This window comes from Dryobates pubescens, chromosome 21 (assembly GCF_014839835.1).
Source record: "Dryobates pubescens isolate bDryPub1 chromosome 21, bDryPub1.pri, whole genome shotgun sequence".
Lineage (NCBI taxonomy): Eukaryota > Metazoa > Chordata > Aves > Piciformes > Picidae > Dryobates > Dryobates pubescens.
The window spans coordinates 4,814,635-4,832,029 of NC_071632.1; the positions used below are offsets into that span (position 1 = coordinate 4,814,635).

Genomic DNA, 17,395 nt, shown 5'->3' on the forward strand with positions numbered 1-17,395 from the left:
CAAAAGAAAATCCTGTGAAAGGCATCCTAAATTAGAGGCACAGGTTTTAGAACCACTACTACAAGTGTTTGTGCCATGTCAAAATTACACAGGAGCCAAAAGTAACCTTTGTCTACTTCAAAATCTAAACCAAACCCAGATATCCCCATTCCTCTCCCTCAGCTGCTTCCTCAATTTTTTTTTTGCTATTTTGCAGTTTGGTTACCCAAAGCTTAGCTCTAGATTCAGATCAAAAGGCAGAAAGACTGAGGCAGGAAGCTCAGAGATTAGCAATCTTGCTCTCCTTCTATCAGCCTCTGGTTTTTGCTCAGCTCAAGGCAGCCATAACACACCAGATTTGCACACTGTGAGGACCCTTGCAGATACACACTCTAAAAATGTTTCTCTCTGAGCTCTTCTACAAAGTTTTCTCTTATAAACACCCAGAATCCAGCTCACAATGAGGGCCACACCATAACACAAACAAATACTCCTCCTTAAGTACATGGCTGAGAGATAACAAGCACCCTGAACAAACAGAAACAAACCAGCAACACCATGACACCAGAACCTGATTTGGTACCTAAATGACCTAGCAAGGGTCTGCAGGACACTAAAGCAATGTAGTCAAAGCAGAACTCAGTTCTGCAAGACTACTTTGCAACAGGACTGTCACAGATGAAAGGCATTATATCAGAATTATTAGTTCAATAACACAATTATTGAGGCTTGGCTCCACAAGTTAAACAGGGATTGATCACCTTCAGTCCAGTATAATGAAGTTGTTACTAAGCTGCTTTCTTTTGACTGGTCTTAGGCTAACCAAGTTGGTGGAGTCCCCATCCCTGGAGGTGTTCAAGAGGGGACTGGAGGTGGCACTTGGTGCCATGGTTTAGTCATGAGGTCTGTGGTGACAGGTTGGACTTGATCTTTGAGGTCTCTTCCAGCCTTGGTGATTCTGTGTATTTTCTTCAAACAAATAAACAACAAAACTAAACCCCCACAACAACAAAACACAACAAACCACACAATCACAGAATTGTCAGGGTTGGAAGGGACCTCAAGGACCAGCCAGTTCCAACCCTATGCCATGGGCAGGGACACCTCACACTACATCAGGTTGCTCACAGCCACATCCAGCCTGGCCTTAAAGACCTCCAGGGATGAGGCTTCCACCACTTCCCTGGGCAACCTGTGCCAGTGTCTCATCACCTTTATGGTAAAGAATTTCTTCCTAACATCCAATCTACATCTCCCCTCCTCTAGCTTTGATCCATTCCCCCTGGTTCTGTTGCTACCCAACACCCTAGAAAGTCCTTCACCAAACAAATCAAAACAAATGAACAAAAAGCCCCAAGAAAAACCCAGTGACTGCCACAGTCACATGTTTGATACCTCACAAGAGGTTACTTCAGGTAGGACTCTTAAGAATTACTTTTGCTTAGAAGTTCTTCCAAATGTTGGTGCTCACTGTAAAAGTGTCAATGCCGAGGAAGCCATTGTAACTCTTCTGAAGACCTAGCTACCAGGTTAGTCAAATTTTGAGGTTAGATGGTTCAGAATGTTCCAAAGTCCAAGACTTGAAGAGATGACCAGAACCCATCAGGTACAACATAGACAGTCCTGTCTCTTACAAAATAAGTGGCTATTTCAAAGGGTTAAAATGGTTGAGAAAGGCTTTGTCTCCATGCTGAAACTGCAGAATCCACAATGGGAGTTCTCTACCAGAGTTTTTTAATCACTATGGGCAACTCCATGTCACCAAACATGAAGACGGCCTGTAGACACACCACTGGTCCATTAAGAGGATAGCTCTGGTGTATACAAGTCCCTCCAACTGTCCTCAGCAGCTATAAAAACCTCACCTTGAAGTACACAACACATCAATCTCTTCCCTCCACTCTCCATGCAGTGTCTCTGCAGCTGGGACAGATGCTTGTGGATGTGGTCTTTTTGATGTAGCAATACTAACCCCCTATTCACTCTTCTGCATCAGTTTTCCCCCTGGCTTATCTCCCCAAATGAACTTAGCACAGGATCAGATCAGTGCTATAGAGTGAGTGGAAACAAGTCTGGCAACCCCAGCTTCAGCTGGCTCCAGTACAACAGAGGCTGTGGTTTGACTAACCTTACGCTGGATGAAACTGGCACAGCCTTAGAAAAGGTCTTTTGCCCCATCTTTTTTGCTTCTGCATCAAGTCCACATTCCCTGTGGAGGCACAGCTTCTTGCATGGTTGGACCATCTAAATCATGGCCATTCTAAAATGCCCTCAAAATGTATTATTTTTGCTGGATTATTACTTTGGAGCTGGGCAATTAACTGAGAAGCAGAACAGATACAGCTGAACTTGTTAACCAGGAAGACTGGAATAGCAGAGACTTGATGGGTAAAATGCAGACACAGGACTAGCAAAGTTGAGACATTATCATAGAATCAACCAGGTTGGAAAAGGCCTCAGAGATCATCAAGTCCAACCTATTAATTAATACCTAACACCTCCTGACAACTAAACCATGGCTCCAAGTGCCACATCCAAGCCTTTTCTGAACATCTCCAGGGACGGGAACTCCACCACCTCCCTGGGCAGCACACTCCAATGTCCAATTACCCTTTCTGTGAAGAAGTTTCTCCTCACATTAGAACAGCATAGGACTGAGACATCAAGAGCAGACTGGGAAAAAGTGAGACATGAAACCAGTTAGTTCCAGCAGCTGCAAGGTGGCTCTGGAAGCCTCAGCCTCACCCACAGAGGAGCTCCACAGAGTTTCTAATAATGCCACACAAGGCAATGTGATTTCCCCCCCCGGTTTTGTCTTACAGTCTAAAAGGATCATGTATATACTCACAGCTGTGTTAAGAATATTAAGGTTGCCTTGGGAACTTACAATGCACACAAAAGAGCTGGATTAGACTAATTACCTTGCCTCAGTACACAAGGTAGTTGTTCACCTAGCCCGATGAAAAATAACTCCTCTAAAAGGTGTATGGCCATTAAGTATTTCTAGTGCAAACTATTCAGCCCTGCTCTTTGAAGACAAAGCTAATGTTTTCTTTTCAGTTTGTGACATCCATCACTACAGCACTCAGCTACTTCAAGCAATTTTTCACAACACCCTTATTAAGCCATCTCGCAACACAAAACTAATTAACTTATTGTAGAACGGCCCAGGCTCTATAGGAAGATCTTAAAGACAGATGTTCACATAGCAAAGCAGGTGCAAGAAGTTGCCATCTCAACCATTCAAAGCTGACCCACTTCACCACATACCAGGATGCAGACCAGGAGAGCTAACAAGGTCTGTCATTACCATCCCATAGCCAAGGCAGCAATTTCTTTGGCTGTTTTGCTAAGTGCAAACGTGTGCTTTGCCAGCACTGAAAAGGAGGAGGAGAAATCAGGACTTTTGTTAGACATCCAAGTAGTAAGCATCAAGTACAAAAAGAGGAAATCTCAGAATGTAAGAGGTTGGAAGGGACCTCCAGAGGATCATCGAGTCCAATCCCCCTGACAAAGCTGTATCACACAGGGTAGTCTGCACTGAAAAGCATCCAGCAAGGTTTTGAGTATCTCCAGCAAAGGAGACTCCACAACCTCTCTGGGCAGCCTGTTCCAGTGCTCTGTCACCCTCACTGTAAAGAAGTTTCTCTTCATGTTGAGGTGAAACCTTCTCTGGACGAGTTTGTATCCATTGTTCCTTGGCTTATTCCTGCGCACCACCAAAAAGAGCTTGGCCCCCTCCACTTGACACTCACCCCTCAGATAGTTATAGGCATTGATCAGATGCCTTCTCAAGTCTTCTCTTCTCCAGACTAAACAGCCCCAGGGCTCTCAGACTCGCTTCAGAGGGGAGATGCTCAAGTTCCCTAATCATCCTTGTGGCTCTCCATTGGACTCTCTCCAGCAGGTCTGTCTCTCTTGCACTGGGGAGCCCAAAACTGGACACAATACTCCAGGTGAAGTCTCACCAGGGCAGAGCAGAGAGGAAGAACAACCTCCCTGAACCTGCCGGCCACACTTTTCTTGAATGCACCCTAGGATACCATTGGCCCTCTTGGCCACAAGGGCACATTGTTGTCCCATGCAGAACTTGCTGTCCGCTAGGACTCCAAGGTCTTTCTCCATGGAGCTGCTCTAAAGCAGGGCAACTCCTAACCTGTACTGGAGCCTGCTGTTACTCCTCCCCAGGTGCAGCACCCTGCACTTGTCCCTGTTGGAACTTCATGAAGTTTGCCTGTACCCAGCTCTCCAGCCTGTCCAGATCTCGTTGGATGGCAGCACAGCCTGTCGGGGAAATAGGAAATGTGGAAATAGGCTTTGAAAGTAAAAATAACAAATTTATAGTGGAGTCTGTTACCCACAGCAACAGTCATAATCACTTAAAAGTCAGGAGAAGACAAAGATGAATGTGTACTGCTTTCAGCTCTTTAAAAACATAGTTCAACACTAAAGATGACTAACCTTTCAGCAAATCAAGCTACCCATAAGCCAACGTGACTGCAGCTCTGGGAGTGCTTAGCTCTGGCAAGGTTACACTGAAGATCTGCAAATAATCAGCAGTTTCACCTAATTCAAAAGCTGTCATGAAGTTGCATAATACACAGGTAAGCTGTGGAACCCTACAGCACAAGATGCTTTTAAAGTAAGAGCAGAAGACAGGAGTGCACAGCAGGAACTGCAGAATGGGGGTGAGTCACTTAACGCTACACAAAGTTTGTCACCTTGAAACTAAAAAGAGGAGAACAAACATCTACCAGGTTCTGGCCAATGGGCATCAAGCAAGTGTCTGCTTTAATGGGCAAAGAATTCAAAATTCATCCCCTGGAGACTCTTCCTTAAGGCATCTGGTGCAGGATACTCAAGTAAGATGACTAAGTTGAGTCAGCAGAACAAATTTGTGCCGCCTGTTTGCTTCACTGAATGTTATCTGGCCCTCCCTGCTGGGGTTCATGAAATTCAGTTTCAAAAAACCCATAGGCAAAAAGAAAAACAAAACTCAATCAAAACCAAGTAAAAACAAAATCAACCACACACCCCCCCAGCCTTTGCAGCAGAAGAAACTACAGAAAGCAGCTCTGAAACTGGCTCTCAGAGGTCTTCCCAGCCCTAACAGAAGCTAGAGTGTGTGTGTGTGTCCCTCTCAATAGCTCAGAGGAGGTGAAATATCCTGCATGAAAAACAAACAGGAGTAAATGTTTACTACCTTTAACATCACCAGAATAAATATTTACAGTGTGTATTTTCCCCAGTCCAGCCACCAAGTTGCAAAAGCAGCATCAAATTAATTTCTGCAGCACACTTGAGCTTCACACCCAAAAAAAGAACATAAGGTTTCATAAATAGCTCTTCCTGTTCTACTTCCTTCTATATACAAACATCTGGGCCCAGTGCCCAGCTGACTTTATGTTAGAATAGTTTTAATTGCTTTATTATCTGCTTTGCTGTAATCAATGCTTTTTAATACATTGTTTCTTCCTGCTTCTTAGAAAGAGCCTTCTCTCACGTACTCTACCACCACCCCCATTAAACAACCAGTATGGTTTGTTGCTTTTTCCCAAGCTCACTGCCACCAATCTCTAACTCCAAGATCAGTAGTTTAGAATCAGAGAATCACAGAATTGTCAGGGTTGGAAGGGACCTCAAGGATCAGCCAGTTTCAACCCCCCTGCCGTGGCCAGGGACACCTCACACTACAGCTGGTTGGTCAGAGCCCCATCCAGGCTGGCCTTAAAAACCTCCAGAGATGAGGTTTCCACCACCTCCCTAGGCAACCTGTGCCAGTGTCTCACTATTAAACATCTTGAACAGAAGTCTTATAAGGAACAGCTGAGGGAGCTAGCAGTGCTCAGGCTGGGGGAAGACCTCATTGCTCTCTACAAGTCCCTGATGGGAGGCCAGAGCCAGATGGGGACCAGCCTGTTCTCTCAGGTTACAATGGATAGGCGGAGAAGAAATGGCCTCAAGTTGCACCAGGGCAGGCTTAGGGAAAAAGGTCTTCACTGAAAGGGTCATCAGGCATTGGAAGAGGCTGCCCAGGAAAGTGGCAGAGACACCAGCCCTGGAGGTGTTCAAAAGACATTTGATGAGTTGCTCAGGACCATGGCCTAACAGCTGTGTACAGGAAGATGTTAGGTTGTGGTTGGATTTGACTGTATGTTTTTTTCCAACCAGGCAATTCTGTGATTCAGTTTTACTTTGTCTCAGTCATTTTGAAAAGCCACTTGGGGCACAACTGCAGTCATGACCTTCTGCATTACAAACAAACACTAGCACCAATGCTGACAACACCAACAAGTAGCCCTCCTTGTCCCAACAGTTTCCAACCAACCTGTTGTGCTGACAGCCAATGCCCTGCTTCAACATGACAGTTCCATACCCTCAGGGTTTCACCAGTCCCCTCATCATTTAAGATGATGTTTAAAACACAGACCCAGAAGTTATCAACTGATCAACTTAAAAGTACATTGCCAGTAACCAGTGCTGTGGGTTTGTCGTTTGGGGGGCTCCCCCCTCCTCTGTAGACAAATTGATCAAAACATAAGTCAGCAGTGTTTATACCAGAGGGCATAAACTACCCTCTAATTATTTCAGGCTTCATCTTTGTAATGCTTTCCACAAGGAACTCTTTTGAGTGGTACAGTGCTTCAGGAAAGGAAGTTCTTAAGGGGAAGACTGGGTAAGTCAGTACTAAGGAACTTGATGCCACAGACCGAGAGGGTACACATCAACCTAACAAGCTCTCCAGCACCATGTTAAGACATGAAGACAGACAATGAATAAGTGAGCTATTTGTGTAGTTGTCCAGATAAAGTTTGTAGCAGTAAAGAGAAGTGTGCTAGCTAAGGAAAAGACTCCCCAAACTGGAAACTGCCAAGAACACAGGCATTTTAGAGCTTTCTGTTAAGATCCTGAGGCATTCCTAACAGGGAGGTGTTCAAGGCCAGGTTGGATGGGGCCATGAACAACCTCATCTAGGGGAAGGTGTCCTTGCCCATGGCAGGGGGGTTGGAACTAGATTATCCTTAAGGTCCCTTTCAACTCAAACCATTCTGATTCTATAATCAAATAGGTGGACTAGATGACCTTTCAAGGTCCCTTTCAACCCAAATCATTCCATGATTCTATGATCAAATAGGTGGACTAGATGATCTGTCAAAGTCCCTTTCAACCCAAACCATTCTATGATTCTATGATCAAATAGATGGACTAGATGATCTTTCAAGGTCCCTTTCAACCCAAATCATTCTATGATCAAATAGATGGACTAGATTATCCTTAAGGTCCCTTTCAACTCAAACCATTCTATGATTCTATAATCAAATAGGTAGACTAGATGATCTTTCAAGGTCCCTTTCAACCCAAACCACGCAATGATCAAATAGATGGACTAGATGACCTTTCAAGGTCCCTTTTAACCCAAATCATTCTATGATTCTATGATCAAGTAGATGGACTAGATGATCTTTCAAGGTCCCTTCCAACCCCTAACATTCTGTGATATCCTAGTACGTGTAAGGAGCAAAGATACATTTACTTGTCTCACTGGTTATTTACTCCCCACTTCTAACTATGATGGTAAACAAACCCAGGAGATGCACTGGCAGATAGTGGAGTCCCATGATTCTTGCTTCTTTTATTCTTCTGCCTCGGTGTTGCTCCACTTTTGTTAAAAAGATCAAGCCAGATTACAGCCAGGAGTGCAACGGCAGCATCAGGCTCACAGTGCCTCATGCAAGCAGCTGAAGGAGGTCGTGGAGTTTATTATCTGTTGAATTCCTCACCCACAGAAAGTATACTCTTTCTAATGTACTCTGCACTAGCTGGGGGTGGGGGTGGGGGGTGGAAAACTGTTATTTGATCCATGTCTCGTTATTGTTCCACTTGCTTATTAAGCAGCAAGTGCCACTGAGAAGTCAGGCGTTGCTAAATTTTTAGATCAGCTTGTAATCATCCAAGAAACAGATGGTGATTACAGATTCCAGGGGCTGGGGAGGGAGGGTGAAAGGGGTGGTGTGTGCTTAGGTTTGGTTGTATTCTGTTGGGGTTTTTTGTTTGTTTTTTAAACTGGTAGAGTATGCTCAGTACCTTCACCAGGCATTCATTCTCTTCTCCTAAATCTATTTAACTGAATGGTTGACACAGGAGGTGATGGCTCCAGCAGTCCGTTCCTTACCTCAAAATCAGTCACAAGAAAAAGCAAACTGCTATTAATGCTCTTCCATCTTTGGAGGCAATCTGTTTTGAAGGACCTAGGCCTAGCTCCTTACAAATTCCAGCTTTCCTAGGAAGTTTCCAAGAGAAGCAGGCAACCAGCACAAGCAAGAGCAGAGTCACCACTACGGAGCCTAGACTGCAGAAAACACAGAACCCCTGGCTTTAATTTTTGCCACAGAAAACAAGGAAGGAAGAGTTATTTCTAAAAGCATTAGCCAAAAAAGTTACATGATACCTTCCTTCTCTCTCCTCCTTCCTCCAGTTCTTGGAAACGCAGCAGCAGTGACAATATGGAAGTAAGGATAAGGATGTTATTTACCACAGCAGTTGTAAATGAAATATTACAAGCATGTTAACCAGCTAAAAATATAGCTCTAAGTCACACTAACTGCTAAATGTAAGTATTTGTTTCAATAGCACAGCCAGATTATCTTTGACACAGGGTAAAAGACCAAGATAAGATCGACTCTTAATGATGCAGATGCCTGCAAGATCCAAGCACACTGACAATTAGTCTTTGCTGCTTCAAATCATCAGGATTATAATCTCATCTAGAAAATGGGACACAGTTGCTTTCCCTTTCGCTTAGCAGAAAGTTTCATTCATTCTGCAGCCTATTTCAGCGTACCAAGACATGAATGCAACAGCTCTGAATGTCAGCAGGTTACTTTTTTGCTCCTTAAGATGTACAGATAATGTTAACAAGTTTCCACCACCACCACCCTCCCCTCCTCTTTCCCTTCTAAGTTGTTACTGAACTTCACTGCATTACCAAACAAGATTTTGCATTAAGTATCTCTTTACATCTACCTAAACAACTGAGGCCACCCAAATCAATTTGCTTGCAGTGTCTGGGATGGGGGGTGGGAAGATGTGTAATTCATACGAACACAGGGTAACAGACACCTCCCTGCAGACTTCTTTTTTCCTCCCATTAAGATTTCACACCTTTGCTGTAAGCCCTCTGCTTTGTGACACCGACTCTCAAGATCTCATGTTTCCTCCCAGGACAAGAGAGTTAAGAGAACAGTTCTGGTTAACTTTTTCCCCTACGATGGAGCTCCTTCACACATTCAATTTAAAATCTGAAGAGCCTCCAACACTCAGCTACCAAGCAGGGTGGTATTGTGGCCCCAGGATCAAAAAAATTTAACAGCCTGTAGAAAAGCTGCTTTTCCCATTTTAGCTTCACCAAGTGCTTGCTTCCAATATATGCTGCATCCTGTCAGAAGTGTGGGAGCTGCATCTCAGCTTCACTGTTTCAACACATGCTTATCTCCCAAGACGTTTAGTAAGACTCAGAGACTGCTATTGTCTCACTAATTGATATGCACTGCACTGGAAGCACTCTTAAATACGATTTTTCAGACGACTATTATGTTCTAATTTGATTTAATTACTATCATCATGAGCTATGATCTATGCTTGCTTCCTAGCCTAACTTTTGCTTACAGACTTCTATTTATTCTGCTAAGAAATCTAAGGATCCTTAATTCTTGTTCTTAATGAATCCATTCTTATTTGCGATAACAGAGTCCAACCACACTGACCACTTACTCTCATTTGCTGGACAGTGACACATCTCAAGTTGCACCAGGGGAGGTTTATGTTGGTGATTAGAAGAAACTTCTTCCTTGAAAAGGTTTTCAACCACTGGAACTGGTGGTTGAATGCCTATCCCTGGAGGTATTTCAAAGAGGCAGAGATGTGGTGCTGAGAGACACACTTTAGGACCGGCCATTGATAGGGCTCCAGAATGGCTGGACTCAAAGATCTTAAAAGGCTTTTCCAACCAAAACGATTCTGTGACAGAACATTACAAAGGGACAGGGTAAACACTTAACAGAGGAGCCTGCAGTACCTCAGTGCTGTGATGTTTAGATTTGGACACATCAAATTTAGCTGGTTTTATGCCCTCTCATTCAGAGGGGTTTTGCTTCCATGAGGCCTAAGGCAATTACTCACAATTACACCTCACAGAGGAACTATACCTGCCAGAACACATAGCGGATATTGACACCTACAACCATCACCTTCACACAGACTTGAAGCAGCATTTCTCTGAGCATACTCTATTGCTGAGCTTGCTCCTTGAGCCCTTCAAGTGAAAATGAGCTATTGCAAACTAAAATCCTTTGTGTGCATGAGCCTTCTGCACGCAAAGATAGAACTCTTCTGCGTTTTATCTTCTAATGGGACCAGCACGTGACTGCAGGAGTCATGCACAGCGTTGTGTTTGTCACTATTTACTTAGTTGTTATTTGCACTGGAGAGGTTTTTCCTCTGGAAGTAGTGGTATTTCCAGTATGAACACATGGAGCAATGAGCTGTTGCAACAGGAAGATCTCTGTTCTGGTCAGAGATCTTCTCCCCCTCTCCCCGGGGAGACTGCCAGTAGCTAGCACACTGCTATTCCATACAAGTCTCTCACTCTGTAATTATCAGCTTGCTTGCTTTCATTAAAAAGGGCCTGTTTGGGAATTTTGCTCTCAATAACAGTAGACACTAAAGAAGGAGCAAAAGAAACTCGAGTATTTAAATCCAAACCTGGCAAACGGCATATTCTGCACTTCCACAATTAAGAGATTTTTGCTTTGGAGATAAATAACTGGTTCCTTATCAGAACACGGCATAAGATGTCACAACTTACAAGTGATCTACAGAACACTTGAAACCCTTTGTCACCATTGCCCATCGGCTCCCAGGACTCTGCCTTCAGCAGAATATTTAACCTCAGCAGACCTTCTCCTACCATGTAGGTACACTTAAAGCATTTCCTGCTAGCTCATCACTTCAGCCACTGTGCTGTTGAAGACAGATCTAACAGTGCTTCCCCTTGATGCTCAGTTTTCAGGCTTTGGCCAAAAAACTACCAAAACAGACACAAAGGAAAAATCCTCATAAGAAACAAAAGAAATAGTGTGTTAATACTGTGGGCTGCCTCTCCTGTTTCATGAAGCTGTTACAACATTTGTAGTCTAATGTGAAATTGAACAGACATAAAAGCTGTTAAGTATCAACAAAAAGTAACCCATCTAAACCCAATATTTGGGCTCTGCACTAGAAAGCCAAGAGAAGTTTTTTTTTGGCCAAACTGTCTTGCTAGCTAGTTTGGGGTTTGGTTTTTTTGGGTGATCTTTGGGCTCTCTACACTTTTAACCCGCCAGAGGGGCTATTTAAAGATGTAAAGCTGCGACTTGAGCCTCATAATGCCCAAACCATGTGACATCTTTACCAGGCTCCTAATTTTAACGCTGAACAGCAGCGGTTCATCGTTACCGCGGCGGGTCCCGGAGCTCTCAGGCAGCCCCAGCAGCCCATCATGCAGCCGCAGGGTGATGGAGCAACCCGCAAACATCGCAATTCCGCTGCTTTACCACGCCAAAACCCGGCCCTCCTCCCCTCCCCCAGACGCAGAACCCCGTCCGCAGACACTTCGCTCCAGCAAACCGCCCGGAGGACGGGACAAACTTGGCGGCCGAACGCCGATGTCCGGGCTGCCGGGCTGTTGTTTTAACCGCAGCTCATTTATGCAACGCCCGATGGCGGGTGGTGGCCCCGGCTCCACTCCCAGCGCCGGCCACGCACAGCAACCACCCGTTCACTGTCTGAGGGGCGAACTCCCCGATGGGCAGCACACGGGATCATCGCAGCCGCCCAGCCCCGCGCCTCCCGAGCGGCGGGGCGCGCATCCCCCATACCACTGGGACACCGCAGCTTCCCCGGCGCCCCCCGCCCGCGCTCGGTAACGCGCTCCCAGCCCCCTTCCCACTCCCCCCGCCCCCTCCCCACGCCTCTCTTTCTCCTCCGCCAAGAAGGAGGGCGACAGCCGGCGGGTGACTCCCCGGTCCCGCTACTGTCTCCGCAGCCGCCTGGCATCATGCATCGTCCTCCCTTCCCTTTTCCCCGCATCCCCGGAGGGGCGATGCCCCGGTGGGGCGTGGGGCGGGCGGAGCCGCGGCGCTTACCGAGTGGTTGACCCCCCACATGAGGACGCTGAGCAGCGGGTCGCTAGCCCGGAACAACTTCACTTTTTGCGCCACGAAGTGTTTTTTCTTCGTCTTGGTTTTACTCGCCATGACGGGCACGATGCTGCTGGGGGCCGCCATGGCGCTGCCGGAGGCGGGAGCGAGGGAAGGCAGGAGTGAAGAGAACCGCAGGAACGAGTCAGCGCCCCGGCCCCGCGGGCAGGCGAATGGGCAGACAGCCGGCGGCAGGCTGGCAACCACGGGATGCGGCGTACATCCCGGCCTGGCCGCCGGTGCCGCACGCTGAAATGGCCCCGCTCGCACGGCGCGGCCCCGCCTCCCCCGACCGCCCCCGCGGGGGAGCCACCGCCCGCCACGCACCGCGCCCCGCCCCCGCAGCCGGCGCGGGAACGCCGGAGGAGTTTCGGTTCCTGCAGCGGCGGTGCGCATGCGCCGCGCACACCCCGGCCGCCGACCGCCCCCCGTGCAACACAGGGAGACGCGCAGCACACACCCCCCGTGCACCGCACGCCCGCTCCCCGCGCACCGCCCCGAGTGCACGCGCACACCCCCGCAGCCCGGGACGGCGTCTGCGCGGCCGCGGAGGCGAAAGCGGTGCCCTTAGGGCGGCTTCGGGGGAGCCGAGCGGCGGGGAGGGCAGAAATTGACAGAAGCGTTTCGGTTGGGAAAGCCCTTTAAGAGCCTCGAGACCAAGCATTCTCTAACTCTTCTGGTGCTAAGCCATGGCCCTCTGCACCTCATCTCTGCCTCTTTGAAACACCTCCCTGGGGAGCCTGTTCAGTGCTTGAGAACCCTTTCTGTGAAGGTCTCCAACCTAAACCTCCTCTAGTGCAATTCGATTCCATTTTCTCTCTATCACTCCGTACTAAGGAGAAAAGACCAACACCCACCCCACTCCAACCTCCTTTCAGGGACTTCTAGAGAGCCAGCTCTTGCCTCAGTCACCTTCTCTCCAGGCTGAATAATCCCAGTTCCTTCAGCTGCTCCTCACCAGCGCTGTTCTCCAGACCCTTCACCAGCTTTGTTGCCTTTCTCTGGACCTGTTCCAGCATCTCAATGCCTTTCTTGTAGTGAGCAGCTTGAAACTGAACCTAGCAGTCAAGGTGTGGCCACCCCACTGCTGAGTACAGGAGGACATCCTTTCCCTGGTCCTGCTGGTCACACCATTCCTGATCCCAGCCAGGATGCTGTTTGCCTTCTTGGCCACCTGGGCACACGCTGGCTTTTGTTCAGTCAGTTTGGTCTTTTCCCCCAGGTACAAATGAAAGGACAAGAGGAATCAGCCTCAACTTACGTCAGGAGAGGTTTAGGTTGGGCATTAGGAAACAAATTTCTTCACCAGAAGGGTTGTCAAGCCCTGACCTAGACTGCCCAGGGCAGTGGTGGAGTCCCCATCCCTGGAGAGGTTTAAAAGGCAATTAGATGTGGTGCTGAGGGCACAGCTTATTGGTAAGCTGGCAGTGTTTGGTTAATGGTTGTCAGACTTGATGATTTTAAAGGTCTTTTCCAAACTAGAGGATTTTATGTTCCAGAACAAGACTAAGAGGAAGGGTGGGAGGCTGGATGAGGAGTAAGGCTAGGACAGGAGGCTGCAATGGAGGACTGGAAGAGGAGGATCACTGAAGGGTGAGGGGACTTTGTAAACCAACCCCAGCTCAGCGTCTGCCCGGTGAAGAAGGTGGTTCTCATTCCCTGCCCACCACCCCACTTCCCACCCTCACGCTCATCTCCAAGTCCCCATGGAAACAAAACCTACCATCATCCTAATTTTTATCTTAGTACTTATACACATTGTTACTTTGGGCAGTTTTTGTAATATTTACTCAAGTTTCCACTTGCCTTCCCCCATAATGAGACCTCTAGGAGTAAGAAGGACCTTTGAGGTAGGACTTTGCTAATTGCTCCTGACCTAGCCCTCAACTGTGAGCACAGTGATGTGTTTTGGTCAGCACACAACAAACACTGAGTACTCAGGAGTACTGCACCCTCACAAAGTATACCTGCTGGCTGCAGATATTGTATTGTTCACCAGCTGATCCTTCAACAAGGTGACCAGATCCTTAGAGAGGAACAAGAGTAGGGCTGCTTCAGGGAGGTGGACAAACCAGCAGCCAAGGGTCATTCCAGTCAAAGCAGTGCCCTCAGCAAGGCAGCCCAGTCCCACAGGGTCCACACACAGTGGGCAGAGCCAGGTGCTAGCAATGACACACATCAGCAGTCCCAGAGAAGCTGAGGTGATGGATAAGGTCCATCCAAGAAGTCACAACACAGGCAGAGAGTCTGTCCAGGAGACAGGGCCAAAACCAGGACTGCAGACAAATTGCCTACGATACAAGCCAAGGTATAACCAGAATACAGTGCTGGAGACAGGTCTACCTACAACATAGCTCAAGCAAAGACTTAAATGAGACCTCCCTAAAATTCAGTTGAGATCCTGGGCAAGGTGGTGCTCCCAGCTGAGGCTGCTGAGGGCAGTTGAGGTCAATAGGTGAGCTCAGGGCCCTGACACAGTATTGCAGAGCTGCTCATATGTTTAAAAACTAGTTGCACCAAACAGTTCTTCAGGGATCTCATCCTCTCCATTTCTCTTTTACGTCACAAGCTCAGCAGCATTTCATCTCCCTCCCGCACAGAAGCAGTTACTGCCATTTATTATGTGGTCCCTTTTCTGCCTCTGTTGGAGAGCAGGGGAGAACAGAGAAGCTACGTTTCATTTCCTCTCACCTTTTCTTTTGTTTGAGTGAGGAGTTACTTAGGAGTTACAGGCAGACTCAACTGTAATTTTTGTTCTTGAAAATAGATTCACAACAGCACCAAAAATTTCTGCTGCAGTCAATGGGAGCAGCTGAACAGTCAGCGCCTTTGAATGAAAGCAGGTCACTTAGGTGCCTAAATATAGATTTTGAAGTCAGACTTTCAGAAGAGTTCAGTGCCCATTTTATTCCTTACGTTATGCTTAGGCCATGACATCTGAGCATTGCACAGTGCTGCACACACCGGCGTGGTAACACCTGTCACATGCACGTCTTTCATCTTCCTTCCAGAACAAATCCATACAGTGAAGCATTTTGGTTTCTAAATGTGTAATAAACAAGCAGCATCTTGGTAGGTTTGTTACAGGGAAAGCAAAGCTGAGGAAGTTGCTCTTTTTTTTTCTTCCCCCTCCCTCCCCCCACCCCGAGACTTTGTTGTCATCTTGGCCTAGATTCCTCTAGAGAGCTCTTCCCTGCAAATAGGAATCCTTGTTGTATCAGGAAAGTTGTTGCATGAGAGAAACAAAAGATATTGACCTTAAGCTTTACAGCAGAATTAAAATCAGCTAAGGGCCTGGGCTGTCTTCACAGCAGGGACTGGGACAGAGATTCACCCTCTCCAGTTTTAAGAACAGGCTGACTAGCTCCCCTCCAACTCATTCTCTAGGGTTCTCCTTCTAACACTAACCTGAGAGCAAAAAATCTTATGCTAAGCCACAGACTAGGATCCCCAGCCAGTGTCTACACCGAAGCATTCTTTGTGGCTGTGTTCTCTTCACAGTCCACCTTCTCTTTTGGCACCATCCCTTTTAAGCTCTCCTCCAGCTGCAGCTCTAGGCTGTCTCTGTCTGAATGCCCACCTTAAAACACATACAGATCCTTAGACCAGGACTCCCAGCCAGTGCCCTCAAAAAAACCCAAACACTCTCTCTGCCATGTTTTCTCTACCCTGTGCTCTTTCTTTTCAAACCTCCTTTCTAGCTCCACCCCAGCTGCAGCTCCAGGCACTCTTTCAGCCATAACCTTAACCCTGACACAAACCAGATGCTGGGCTTTGGACATGGTCTGCAGCCAGCACCCACACCAGGAAGTTCTTGCAGCCAAGTTCTTCTTGCAGCCTGCGCTTCCCCAGGACAGTCATTTTCTATCCCCAAGCTAGCTGCAGCTCTTGTCAATTTTTTTATGTCCACCACAACCTCAAACCTCACACTAAACCTAACAGTTATGTTCAGCCTTAGGCCTGGTTCCTCAGCCAGTGCCCCCACCTAAAAGTTGTTGCAGCCAAGTTCCCTGTGGCCCAGTCATTTCACTAGCAGCTGCTTTCAATCCTTCCTCCAACTGGAGCTCTAGGCTCTCTTTTCTTCCCAACACTAATCCTGACCCTCATACTAGCTGTACACCAAGCCTCTGACCAGGACTGCCATGTGGCATCCACTGAAGAGTTCTTGCAACCCAGTTCCTCCTGTACCTCATCATTTCTATACCAATTATAACTGCAGCTCACCCACCACATTCTTGAAGCCAGTCTCTTTCTGCACTCCAGTCTTCCCTTTAACAGCCCTCTTCTAGTCCTCCCCAGCTGCAGCTCTAGCACTTCTCTTGTCTTTTTATCTCAGACCTAATGATGGCCATAGGATGAGCCTTAGGGCAGTGCCCACACCAAAACATTTCCCCTTCCAAGCTCTCTCTGCACCCCACTGTTTTTCTCCAGAGTTCCTGTGTAACCCCATTCCAGCTGCAGCAGCAGGCTGTCCTTCTCTCAGGCCTTCCTCCTCATGCTTACTGGAGGCTGGTCCTCAGACACAGGCTCTCTCTAGAGAGTGCTCACAGCCCAGCTCTTCTCTCTGCTCCCTTTCTCCTTATGCACCATTTTTTTGTGCACTCATGAGGGAGGTTTTATTCATACAAGATGAAAGTTGTATTTCAGCCCATTAACAATCTTCTGTGGCATGACACAGTATATGTTGCAGTCATCATTCCCGGTGCATATACAGAGATGCAAGATCTTCTGGGACACTATTAAAATGCTTCAGAGCCAAGCCCAGATCTGGTATACCATTGCCTGCAGTGGCTACAGAGAAGCAGCTCTTGAGCAGTGTACCTCTACAGCTGCTTTCATGCTGCACTGTAGGTGAAACTGCTTGTTTCACTTCACAGATAACCTGTGAATAAACCAGCTTAGACACTGTGACGATGGTCTTGGCACTGACAGGAGGCTGAAGGGCCAAACTGTGATAGTACAACTCCTTCTGAGGTTGCAGCAGGTCCTTAGCTAGCTCTTGGAAGTCTCAGCATCTGTGAGAACACTTGTGGAAATACAAGAGGAGATTCATCCTCTGACTTACTGCACATTTAAACTCCTGACTGGCACTTCCTACTTGACTTTAATGTCCATCCCCCACAAGTATCTGAGATGATTTCAGTGAGTCCAGAGCTGTTTGATAACTGAATGTAAAGCTT

The 17,395-nt window shown here is 47.2% G+C and overlaps 1 protein-coding gene across 2 annotated transcripts in view; it reads right to left on the bottom strand.

Annotated features, from left to right (window-relative positions):
- PIP4K2A (phosphatidylinositol-5-phosphate 4-kinase type 2 alpha) overlaps positions 1-12,499 on the bottom strand; it is a 131,510-nt gene extending 119,011 nt beyond the window's left edge. For both annotated transcript variants that reach the window (XM_054171256.1, XM_054171255.1), the window contains exon 1: positions 12,162-12,499. In XM_054171256.1, the coding sequence (XP_054027231.1) occupies positions 12,162-12,302 (141 nt within the window). In that variant the 5' untranslated portion in view covers positions 12,303-12,499. The remainder of the gene's footprint in view (positions 1-12,161) is intronic.
- Positions 12,500-17,395: the final 4,896 nt, after the last annotated feature.